Consider the following 12,279-nt stretch of genomic DNA (forward strand, 5'->3'; position numbering starts at 1 on the left):
GGCATCGTTTGAAGTTTCACCAAACTACACTGCTCTGGTTGAAGTTTCAATTAAAATCGAAACGCCTGCATACTTGCAGATATATCAATATTTTATAATAGTTTAGATTTTTACACATGTTTTCAGCCCAATAGTGATTTCAGTCGGCCCAACTACTGAAGCCCAATAGCTTTCTACTTTCTTCTAATTAATAACTTGCCTTTGGCCCTCTCTAAACTCTTCCTAGCTCAGCCGTCGAGTTCCCAGTCGTCCCCGCCAGCCACCGCCGTTCAGCCTCTCAACCGCTGAACTCATAGTACCCTCGGCCTCGCTCAGTCGCTCGCATTAGTAAATTAAGGTTGTGTTTGTATCTTTAATATTTTTTTTTGGGTGTTTATGGCACCGGTATATAATTTAAGATACTCTTAAAAATGAAGTTTTTTTTTTCTTTTCTTTTCCCTGATCGTTTGGCAAAGGAAAAATGGGGTCTTACCAGAGTGCGTGAGTATATGTTGTGGTTAAGTATGTTTAACTCTTTTGGTTGCTATAATTTGATTTGTTGTGTATCGAGCTATTGAGACAGTCTTCCACATGTAGTTTAGTTTGGTTTTAGAGTCTCATTTGTTGTACTTGTTTTAAAATTTGGATAAAAAGTTTAATTCTAGGGAAAATAGGAAAAGGTGGGTCAAAACTCAAAATGGTGTATTTCCTTTCCAGCTTTCATTCTGCTACTTCTGTTTTGTGACACTAGAAAAAAAATACATATTTTTCTCTTTTCATGTGCGTTTTTGATAGTCTTGGGTTTTGGTAGGTTGAGGAGAAGTAGAGCATAGATTGACATAAAGATTATCTAAACGAATGCTAACCCACTGTGTCAAATCCCTTCGGCACTTAAAAGTCTTAAGGAAGTCCTCAGAAACTCCATGGAACTTTCTGCTTCATTCTTCTTATGCAGATACACCCATCAAGAAGTCAAAACTTGCTCCTCTGCAGGTTGATACTCTCCCTTTTTAAGGTGTGTTGCAACTTGAAATCAGATTGATAGGCAACTGCGTATATTATTTACTTGTATTTCATCTATTGCAGGAGAGGAGGATGATAGACAGGTTTAACTTGTATGCTAAAGGAGGTGAAGGTGGCAATGGTTGCTCTAGTTTTCGCCGTAGCCGACATGAGTCTCGTGGCAAACCTGATGGTGGGTTATAATTGTCTTTGTATAATCATAATATAATTTACTGTAGTGCTATTTGTTTCTAGTCAATTCAAGTTAGTCATTAATCACAATATCTTCATGATTGGTTTCTTCTACAAAAATGTGAAGCACCTAGCATTGTTGATCTTTTCAAATAACTCTGGAACAATTGCAGGTGGGAATGGTGGAAGAGGTGGTGATGTGATATTAGAATGTTCCCCTGCAGTTTGGGACTTTAGCGGTTTGCAACATCACGTTGTACGTGGCATCTTTGTTTCCAAGAATTCCATGCAATATATAGCTAATAGTCCAAACTTACAAATCTCAGTTATAGTTAATTTGTCTTGCAGAATGCGAATAGAGGAGGCCATGGATCCTCCAAGAATAAGATTGGAACCAGAGGAGCTGATAAGGTTATTATTTCTATATTGTTCTGTTTGCTTGTGAGAATTTCTAATATTTTGTTGTTTGGTAACACAACTTAAACTAGAATGCGGCAGTTCCTTATGAAAATGTTGTCCCTGGTAGGTTGTCCGAGTACCTGTTGGCACTGTAATTCATCTTGTACAGGGTGAAATTCCTTATGCAGTTGAAAAAGAATCTTCAAGAGATTTGGATCCTTGGGAGATTCCTGGCACACTTTCTAAAGATGTATCTGAATCTGAACAGAGTATTGCCCTTAGTGGCTCAAATTTGGCAGAGAATACTAGTTGTTCATTTCATAATGAAAGAAGCATCAAGGAATTGCCAAAAGTGGAGCAGATCACTCATGTTGTATCACCTAAATTGAATTCTGTTTCTGCTTCAGAATCTTGCTCAGAAGAAGAGGATGAGGAAGAACAAGAAATAAAATGGAATGTCGCAGAACTAACAGAACAAGGTCAAAGAGTAATTGTTGCAAGTGGAGGAGAGGGCGGTTTGGGTAATGTGTCCACATTCAAAGTTTCAAAGAAGCCAAAAACTAAAGATCCTGTGATCCATGGGGATAATGTCCCTGAACTTGAAGTCTCTGATGAGAGTCAGCCTCTCAACATTGGCACGCCTGGTTCAGAGGCAGTTCTTGTATTAGAACTCAAAAGCATTGCTGATGTGAGCCTTGTTGGGATGCCAAATGCTGGTAAAAGCACACTACTAGGTGCTATATCAAGGGCAAAGCCTTCTGTAGGGCACTATGCTTTCACTACTCTGAGACCAAATTTGGGGAATCTGAATTATGATGACATATCAATCAAAGTAGCTGATATTCCAGGACTCATTAAGGGTGCTCATGAAAACCGGGGACTGGGACATGCATTCCTTCGCCACATAGAACGCACCAGGGTCATAGCTTATGTGGTGGACTTGGCCTCTGGATTGGATGGGAGAAAGGGAATTCCCCCATGGGAACAACTGAGAGACCTAGTTTTAGAGCTTGAGCACCATCAAGAAGGCTTATCTGATCGACCGTGTTTGATAGTGGCAAACAAAATTGATGAAGAAGGGACAAATGGAGTATTAGAAGAACTGAAAAGAAGGGTGCAAGGTGCTCCTATCTATCCTGTTTGTGCGGTTTTGGAGGAGGGAATCCCAGAACTAAAAGTAGGTCTTAAGCAGCTTGTGGATGGTCATATGTCATGCAAACTCAGAATAGATAATATCATAGCTGACTAGCTTTTCTAGGATATGTCCTTATTGCCATTTGGAAGGTATAGTTTCTCAAAATCAACATAACTGATTTCTAAATGGTACTTGTCAGCTGTGTTTTTCTTCTCTTTCGCGTCATATTTGACCGATTTACGCTATCTGATTCTTAATTGCTTGGGAAACTGTCCAAGTCTTAAGTGGATTATCATTCTTCGTTAGAGTAGCCACCATGCTTCTGCTTTGTCCATAATGAAGAACATCTTTTCCGACTTGAGCGACATCAAACGTGAAAACGAAGAGAATACAAACCAACCACAATCTTAAAAGTACGACAGGAATTGAAAACGATAATGAACGTGTAAACGACATCATAGTAAATGGTCCAACAATCGATGAACGTGACCCGCATTATGAAATCAGGAATTTATACATGGCATTTTTTTTCCTTCTTGGTAAAATTGTATACATGGTAAGAAAAAAAAAAATAGTGATGAGTGGACTCATATTCTTAAATGTACCTACATGGATTTTCTCTAACATGCTTTTCAAGATATTGGCAAATTTTGCTCACTAATTTGGGATAGCTCAATCGGAAGTGACTTTTTAGAGTTTTCTTTTGGCTCTTGATACTACGATTGGAAGTGGCTCTTTAGAGTAATGTGGAAAGTGATTTAGAAATAGAATTAGGTGCATTATAAGAAGTATGAAGTTTTATCTCAAAATCAATTAATGATGAGCGAAGTAATCTATGCTTTTATGTATTGTTAAATGTATCTACGCACTTGTCGTTTGAGATATTTTCTCTAACACTTCTAAGTTCTAGTTTTGATTATACGTGATTTTTAAGCAATATGATCATATTTATATGGGGTATAAAGAATTAAATTTGATGATTTTATTCATTCATGGGATCTTGCCATAAAAAGTGTTGGACCTCATAGAAATAATTTATTTTGTATGGTAAGAATTTTTTAAACAATTAAATATATGAGATTTGTATATTTTATTTTATTTTTTAGTGTGATTTGTTTTAAGATGTAATTATAATTATTTTTAAGTTTAAATTTGTAGTTTTATAGTAATTTTTTTTAATATTGTAAGTCATATCTCATTGTTTATTTAATTTTATTAGTTTTAAGTTTTTCTTCTCTTTTTTCAACTCACGATTGGAGGTCTTTTTTTCTTTCTTTGTGATGCTTCTTTGATCAATAATTAGATACTAAACAAACCCAAATAATGTGTAATAAAGTTAAAAATCAACAAAACTCAGCAACATCAGTAATATGTTACTAAACCAAAACAAAACTCTTCTATAACTAAACAAAATTAGACTTAAAAATCAAGAGAAAAACATTAATGAACAAGTTTCAAAGCATGATAAAGTTAAAAATGGGTAAATAGAACAAAAGTACCAAATGTTTGATGTTTGTATGTGGTATGTACCTATTTTTTTTTGCAGGGAAAATACTCATATTTAGTAAAATAGTAATTCTATCGATTTCCGTTAGTTTCACTCCATTAGCTGCTGGAGTAAATGCGCCAAAAGTACTAAATCATTGGCATTTATACACGATATGGACCTAAATTTTTCGTAAGGAAAATATCAAAATTTAGTAAAACAGTAATTATGTTCATCTTCGTGAGCTATATTCTGTTAGTTGACTGGACCAACACGTGTCACTTCCACTTTATGATTGGTCTAACTCATAAATATTTCTAAAAAATTATTTAATTAATTTTAAAATAAAAAATATTTTTTGAGCAATATGGGTGATTTTTTTGCTTTTGATTTTTGATGAAATTTTTGATTTGGGAAGAAATATTGTTGTGATTTTGATTTTTTAATTTAATTTATATATTTTTGTATTTTTTTCATTTTAATATTTTTTATTATATTTTAATAATTTTTTTATTTTAAAATTAATTAAATGATGTTTTAAAAATATATATGAGCTGGACCAATCACGAAATGACATGTGTTGCTCTAGTCAGCAACTAACAGAGTAAAAGTGAAATAGATGGGCGAAATTATTGTTTGAGATATTTGTGTTAAAAGTACCAAATTTTAGAATTTGTAACCGGTATAAACCCAATATTTTTTTATTAGGTAAAGTACCCAAAATCAATAAAATAGTAATTTCGTCAGTCTTCGTTCATTACATTTCGTTAAGTGTTGACTTGACCAACACGCGTCATTAGTTCAATTAATAAATATTTTTAAAAATAAATTTTAATTGATTGTTAAATAGAAAATTTATATAAAAAATATATTTTAAAATGATAAAAAGAAAATTAATATAAATTAATTTTAAAAAATTAAAATCATAATATATATTCAGAAAAAATTATTAAAATCGGAATTAATTCAATTTTTTTACTCTTTCTCCGTCATTTCCCTTCTCCGTCCCCGATTCTTCACCTTCTTCTTCATCTGCTTCTTTATTCACTGGAGGACGAAGGTCTTGAGAGACTCGACAACGTTAAGTGGGCTGCGCAGATCTGGGTTTCGTAGTGGCTGATGTTGGGTGAGGAACAAGGTATTCGACGTTGGGTGAGGAGCACTCAAGATTTCTTGGTAGAGATTTGAGTTTGAGAGACCTGGGCTCAAAAGAACTGAGTGAACGTCGTCTGAGTTTGTGGTTGTTGGTCTTTGATGAGGCTCGGAGATGGCACCGAAGTTTTGCAACGTCTAAGGAAGATGGTTGCTAGTTTATTTTGCAACGTTCGCAAGGGTACCCTTGAATAATGATAAGTTAGAAGATGGATAGGTAGAAAAAATTTGAATAAAAAGTTTGAGTTTTGGTTGATTTGGGCATTGAGTGAACTGTATATGGTTATTTCATTTCTATATGACTATATTTTATGTTGGCTTTGTCGATACTTTTTCTATGGGAATTTTTGAAGAAACTGAATCTAAAATTTAGCCAAGCTATATGTACATGCATCATTTTTTTAAATGAGGGGTTTGATCTATTTTTGTCTGCAATTTTTTTTCTTTCTATTTTAAACAATTTGTTGTATGCTTGCACTAAAAAAGAGGCACCACTGAAAAATTTAAGGTTTCAACATTATTTTTGATACAGTAAATTATTTAAAATTTTTGTGCAAAATTGGAATTTATAAACTGAAACTAACTTTTGTTGACATACACCTTAGTCTTTCCTATAATATATAATTTATAACCTTAATTTTTATAAAAATTTAGTATATTAAGTATATAGTAATTATATTAATATTGTACGCCCTGATTTTCCACGGGCTATTAGCGAGCTGAGATATGGTCTAATTATACCAGCCACGTGGATACCACATGACCGGAACTGCTGTCGTCAGGTCCTACCTCTTTAGCTCGAGGTAGCCAAAGGTTCGCCAAGATTATTTAAGGGCCAAGACAGGAAGATAAAGATCGCAGGTCAGGAAGGCGTCCAGCTCGGGGCACGGGCTGGAGGTGGAAGCCGTGACCCCTTATAAAGTCAACCACGCAATGTAAACGTGCATATATCAAACATCACGTGTCTGATATATCCCTGAATTCTCGGACACGCAGCATGAACGTGTGTATTCAGGCACCCACGACTGGGTTGGGCCGTGCGGCCCATTATCCCCCTTACCTGTTGATTAGACCACACTTCATTTATCAGGTTTTAGGAATTAATCATGAATGTCACAGAAGTGACATGATGGGTAAGAGGGTCACGGGATGACCCCCTTGCCAACTCCCAGGTGCCCTCTCCTATAAATATGGAGACCCTGGGAGTTGCAAAGGGTTGGATTCTATTGTGTAAGGAAATACCTTGTAAAGAATACCAGACATATAACAATAATATTGGCTGGTGGAGTAGAATGATTTTAACCTTTGAATCACCTAAAACCGTAGTTGTGTCATCAGTCCATTTTAAGATCATTTATCTATTTCGGTTCATTATTAAGCACTGATCTCTTACTCTTATTTTCTTAATTACCTGTTGGCGAAGAACCGCGTCAACAGTTTGGTGCTTTCATTGAGAGCTAGTTAGATTGGTGCTATCGCAAACATCCAACTATAGTGACCACTCGATCAAGACACGGTAACGAGGCGGAACAACATGATGGGCAGGAGGCTAATCATGTCGCCATCTCCGGTGAGCAAAACCTTGAAGTTCAGCAGCGGCCGGGCAAGCAGCCAATAGGCCAGGATGACACTAGAAGTTTGGCACCCCGGCGACCTAATCCAAGCCCGAACTTTTACACGGCGGTAGAGATGGAGAATGCTCAGCTGAGGAGTCAACTGGCGAAAGCTAGTCAGCAGATTCAGGAGGTGTTGGCCCGACTACCCCCTCTTACAACCGACGCTAACGTCGGAAAGAGGCAAGGTGAGACTCGTAAGTCCCACCGGGGTAATCGGTCCAGGCCTAGTCGCTCGGTCAGACCTCCGACGTCCAAATCTACTCCCTCATCGCACCGCCGAGAAGCAAACTTCGAAGAAATACCCAGAGCCGAACAACAGTATAGCTGCTCGGTCCGAACTTCAACTCCTAGCTCACTGCCAGCCTCGAGCGCGCCCAGGAGGGCTTGAGGGAATTCTAGAAGGAGATCCGGGGAGGGCTCACAGCACCAGCCCGTCCCGGCCAGCCGTCCTGCGCCTCGTCCAGATTGCCAGGTGCCAGGCTCGCAAGTTGGCAGGGCCGAAAGGCCCCCACCAAACCTGATCCGCCCTGACGGAACCAGGATTGCATCCCCGGTCAGGCATCCTCCTTCACCGATAAGATATCCGTCTCCTCCTCAACCTATCCGAGATATTCTAGCTTATGGAAGCAGCAGGAGAAACCCGCCATCCGTAGGACCTTACCATCGTAGCAGGGCACCCAGAGGAAGCCCGGATCCTCACCCCCAGAGGCAGACTCCGAGCTTCTCTAACGGGAGCTACTGGACTGGAAGTCGCTGGAGTGACCTTTCTGGCGGAGACCTGCGTCAACACTTGAGCTCGGCGCAAAGTCCTCGAGTCACCCCGATGGACGACCTACGAGATCGCCTTAACTCTCATAGGGGAGACCCAGTAGGAGGTGGCAGCCGTGCCTGCTCAGGGGGAGACCTGTCCGAGGTACGTAACGGCGGGAATGTCCCAAATAACCTATCTCAAGATAGGAGGGGCAATAACCCACCAAACGTATACAATGGATCCAGAGTTGTTGAACAGCCCCGGAGTAACCAAGGAAATCAGGACAAAACCCTTGAGCGCCTAGCTCAGATGGAGGAGCTAATGAGGAAGCTCCTGTCGAAGAAAGAGAAAGGCGAATATGATTCGGGGGATGAGCTTGAGCTCTTCGCCCCCAGCATAGCAGCAACGGCATACCCGCCCGGTTTCCGTATGCCGCACCTGTCCAAATTCAACGGAGACGGAGATCCGTCAGATCATCTAGGGATGTTCAATACCCTAATGATGGCCCACAACATTGGCCCCGAGCTGAGGTGTCTGATATTTCCCTCCACATTGACTGGGCCAGCCAGACAGTGGTTCAAACAGAACAAGAAGCAGTCAATCAGCTCTTGGAAAACTTTCTCTGCTGACTTCAAAAGAGCTTTCCGAGCCTCCCAGGCTGCTCGCGTCAAGGCCGACTCCCTGGCTAACGTGAGGCAACAACTCGACGAGCCTTTGAAGGCTTACCTGAGCAGGTTCGCGAACGTCGCTACTCGGGCCAGAGACGCAGATGACAGCTCCAAGCTCATGGCTTTGAGGACTGGAATCCTCGTCGAAGGGGGACTCTGGAACGAAATATAAAGGAAGGGAGTCAGCTCAGTAAACAAATTCCTAAATAAGGCCCAGGGTGGATAAACTTGGAGGAGGCCCAAGCCTCAGCTGCAGGAACCAGCCAGGTCCCTGAGCAGCCTGCTGGAGTGGGAGCGGAGGTCGTGATAGCTACCCAGAACGTTACACAGAATAACCAGTTCGGTGGAGGCAAGAGAAAGGGGAACGGCGAGGGCAACCAGCACGGCCCAAAGAAGAATAAGTCCATAGAAAAATTTAAGCCGGTCTACGCGACTTATACGGAGCTCACCCACTCTAGGGAGAACATCTTCCTAGCAAACTCTGCTCGCCTCCCCTGGAAGAAGCCGGAGCCGTTAAAGCACCAAAAGGGGAAGAGAGACACCTCCAAGTTTTGCCGTTTCCACAACGACGTTGGCCACAATATCGATGATTGTAGACATTTGAAAGATGAGATCGAAACTCTCATCAGAGCCGGCCCCTTGGCTCAGTATGCGCGGAACAGGGTTCCAACAATCCGACCTGCTCCGAAAGTTCCAGTCAGTTAGCCCGGGTCTCGAGTAGATCAAGACGTCCCTCCTCCAGTGATAAGAGAGATATCCACAATCTTGGGAGGTCTGCATTTGGCTGGCACGAGCAGGGGTGCCCAAAAGAGGTACGTCAACGAACTCAAGGCTCGTAATGGAGTAGAGTTCGTCCCTAAGCAACATCTGCCAAAGCAGCAGCGATTGGAAAGGCAACCAATCATTTTTACTGAAGAAGATGCTAGCCACGTTCAGTTCCCTCACAACGATTCTCTGGTTGTAACAGTGCAGCTCGCTAATCAGAGGGTTAGGAGAGTGTTGATCGATAATGGGAGCTCGGTAAACCTTCTATTCCGGTCCACGCTGGAGAAGATGGGTTTGACTATCGCCGAGCTGAAGGCGACCTCCATGATGTTGTATGGTTTCTCGGGAGAAGGATCAGCGGCTATAGGGACGATCGAGCTGGTGATCACCTTAGGAGAGGGACCTCGGACAGTCTCAAAACTCCTCGAGTTCGTGGTCATCGACTGCCCCGCTGCATACAATGCCATTTTGGGCCGACCTACACTTATAGCTTTTGAGGCCATCACCTCCGTTTGCCACCTTGCACTGAAATTCCCTTCTTCCATGGGGATATGCATGGTCCGTGGTGATCAGCTTGCTACCAGGGAATGCTACAACATTTCCATGAAGGGAAAATCGAAATCCGGGCAGCTAACCATGGCCATCCAAGGTGGAGAAGAGGAATCTCAGGAACCTTTGCCTAATCCTGAGATTGAAAAACCTCAGAGCGCCAAGGGGGAAAGTATCATCCTAAGTGAGGATATTGACCCCCGAATAGGCGAGGACAAGTCCGAGCTCCAAGCTATTGAAGAGCTCGAGGAAGTAAACATTGATCCACAAAATCCTTCACGGATGTTTAAGCTCGGGAAAAACCTCTGTGGCAAGAGGAAGGCGGAGCTGATCAAATTTCTGCAGGATAACCTGGATGTGTTTGCATGGTCACACGAGGACATGGTGGGAATCAGTCCAAATGCCATCATGCACACCCTTCATTTGGATAAGAGCGTTCCTGCAAAGTCCCAGAAGCAGAGGCGCCTGGGAACTACTCGGGCTGAGGCCTTAGAAGAAGAAGTAGCCCGGCTCAAGAAATGCGGCTTTATCCGTGAAGCCAAGTTTCCGGTTTGGGTCGCCAACCCCGTGCTGGTCCTGAAGCCCAACGGGAAATGGCGGACCTGCATCGACTTCTCCGACCTGAATAAAGCCTGCCCCAAAGATTGTTTTCCCTTGCCAAGGATTGACCAATTGGTGGATGCCACGGCGGGGCACGAGCTCATGTCCTTTATGGACGCGTACTCAGGCTATAATCAGATCGCCATGAACCCGGCGGATCAGGAGCACACCAGCTTCATGACCCCAACTAACGTCTATTATTACAAGGTCATGCCATTCGGGCTGAAGAACGCCGGTGCTACATACCAGAGATTAGTGAATAGAATGTTCGCCAACCAGATCGGGAAGAACATGGAAGTGTACGTTGATGACATGCTGGTCAAGTCAAAGACTACCGATAACCATGCTTCCGACCTGGAAGAATGCTTCAAGATACTAAGAGAATACGACATGAGGCTTAACCCTCAGAAGTGCACTTTCAGGGTCGCGTCTGGAAAATTCCTGGGTTTCATTGTCAACACTAGAGGAATCGAGGCTAACCCCGATAAGATCAGGTCATTGCTCGAGCTTCCCTCACCCAGGTCGCGTAAAGACGTCCAAGGCTTGACAGGAAGGGTGCCAGCCCTAAATCGATTTATTTCAAAATCCATCGACAAGTGCCTACCATTCTACAACCTGCTCCTAGGAAATAAGAAGTTCGAGTGGACCAAGGAGTGCGAGGGTGCTTTCCTCGACCTGAAGGCACATCTGGCCGAGCCGCCCGTATTGTCCAAACCAAAGGCAGGAGAGCCCCTTTCCCTCTACCTAGCTGTCACAAAGGATGCAGCCAGTGCCGTATTGGTCCGAGAAGAAGACCGGGTTCAGAAACCGGTCTACTACATCAGCAAGAGACTTCTCGAGGCTGAATCTCGATACCCGTTGATGGAAAAGTTGGCGTTTTGTCTTATCACAGCCTCCTGAAAGCTCAAGCTGTATTTCCAGTCCCACTCAATACACTTCATGACCGATCAGCCTTTAAGGCAGGTTTTGCAAAAACCTGAAGCATCGGGACGCCTGTTAAAGTGGGCTATCAAACTCAGTCAGTTCGAAATTTTGTACACCCCACGAACTGCTATAAAGAGTCAGGCCCTGGCCGATTTTGTGGTAGAATGCGCAGGATTCAGGGAGGATCTTGTGGAAGGGTCACCCCAGGTCACCTCGACCTAGGCATCATGGAAGATCTTCGTGGATGGCTCATCCAATGAGAACGGCTCCGGGGCTGGAATCATTTTGATATCTTCAGAAGGGCATAGATCCCACTCGACTTTGAGATTCGGATTCAAGGCCTCCAACAACGAGGCCGAATACGAAGCTTTGCTGGCTGGGCTAAGGATAGCCTAGGAGCTGAAGGCCAGCTCTGTTCAGTGCTTCAGCGATTCCCAGCTCGTGGTAAACCAGGTGCTAGGTGAGTATCAAGCACGGGGAGCCAAGATGGCTGCTTACCTGGCCAAGGTAAAAGTCAAACTGTCCGCATTTGAACGAGGCTTAATCGAGCAGATACCTTGAGAGCAGAACGCTGACGCAGACGCCTTCGCCAAGCTCGCTACCTCCGGGGAGACGGAGGCTTTGGGGTTAGTATCGGTGGAATTCCTGGAAAAACCAAGTATAGAAGAGGTCGGGGCGGAGGTCGAGATGATTGACGCCAGACCGACCTGAATGACTCCCATCCTCGAGTACCTCACCAAAGGAAAGTTACCTGAGGGGCATAATGACGCACGACGGGTATTGTATTAGGCTCCAAGGTATACGATAATAGATGGGGTGTTGTACCGACGTGAGCATTCCCTACCTCTCCTACGATGTGTTATGCCAAGCGAGGCGAAGGCCATCTTGCAGGAAGTGCACGAGGGTTTCTGCGGGGATCACAGTGGGGGGCAAAGCTTGGCCCTAAAAGTCTTAAGGCAAGGGTATTACTGGCCCACTCTATCAAAGGACTCGATCTCGTATGTCAAGAAATGCGACAAGTGCCAGCGATTCGCCACAGTTGCCCGAGCTCCCCCAGTCGA

The 12,279-nt window shown here is 43.0% G+C and overlaps 1 protein-coding gene across 2 annotated transcripts; it reads left to right on the plus strand.

The window, feature by feature from the left end:
* The first annotated feature begins 156 nt into the window (after positions 1-156).
* On the plus strand, positions 157-3,017 carry LOC133791079 (probable GTP-binding protein OBGM, mitochondrial). 2 transcript variants are annotated; one of them, XM_062228968.1, is made up of 6 exons: positions 157-337; positions 791-972; positions 1,066-1,174; positions 1,347-1,429; positions 1,522-1,584; positions 1,700-3,017. In XM_062228968.1, the coding sequence occupies exons 2-6, from the start codon at positions 838-840 to the stop codon at positions 2,819-2,821; spliced, it is 1,512 nt and encodes a 503-aa protein (XP_062084952.1). In that variant the 5' UTR covers positions 157-337; positions 791-837; the 3' UTR covers positions 2,822-3,017. The 2 variants fall into 2 exon arrangements, with proteins under 2 accessions (XP_062084952.1, XP_062084953.1); XM_062228969.1 differs by lacking the exon at positions 157-337 and having other exon boundaries at positions 359-994.
* The last annotated feature ends 9,262 nt before the right edge of the window (positions 3,018-12,279 follow it).

This window comes from Humulus lupulus, chromosome 7 (assembly GCF_963169125.1).
Source record: "Humulus lupulus chromosome 7, drHumLupu1.1, whole genome shotgun sequence".
Taxonomy (NCBI): domain Eukaryota; kingdom Viridiplantae; phylum Streptophyta; class Magnoliopsida; order Rosales; family Cannabaceae; genus Humulus; species Humulus lupulus.

Coding starts and splice junctions, on each gene's coding strand:
- LOC133791079 (XM_062228968.1), top strand. CDS start 838: ATGCTAACCCACTGTGTCAAATCCCTTCGGCACTTAAAAGTCTTAAGG. Junction 973..1,065: donor CAAAACTTGCTCCTCTGCAG/GTTGATACTCTC, acceptor CATCTATTGCAG/GAGAGGAGGATGATAGACAG. Junction 1,430..1,521: donor GCGGTTTGCAACATCACGTT/GTACGTGGCATC, acceptor TTTGTCTTGCAG/AATGCGAATAGAGGAGGCCA.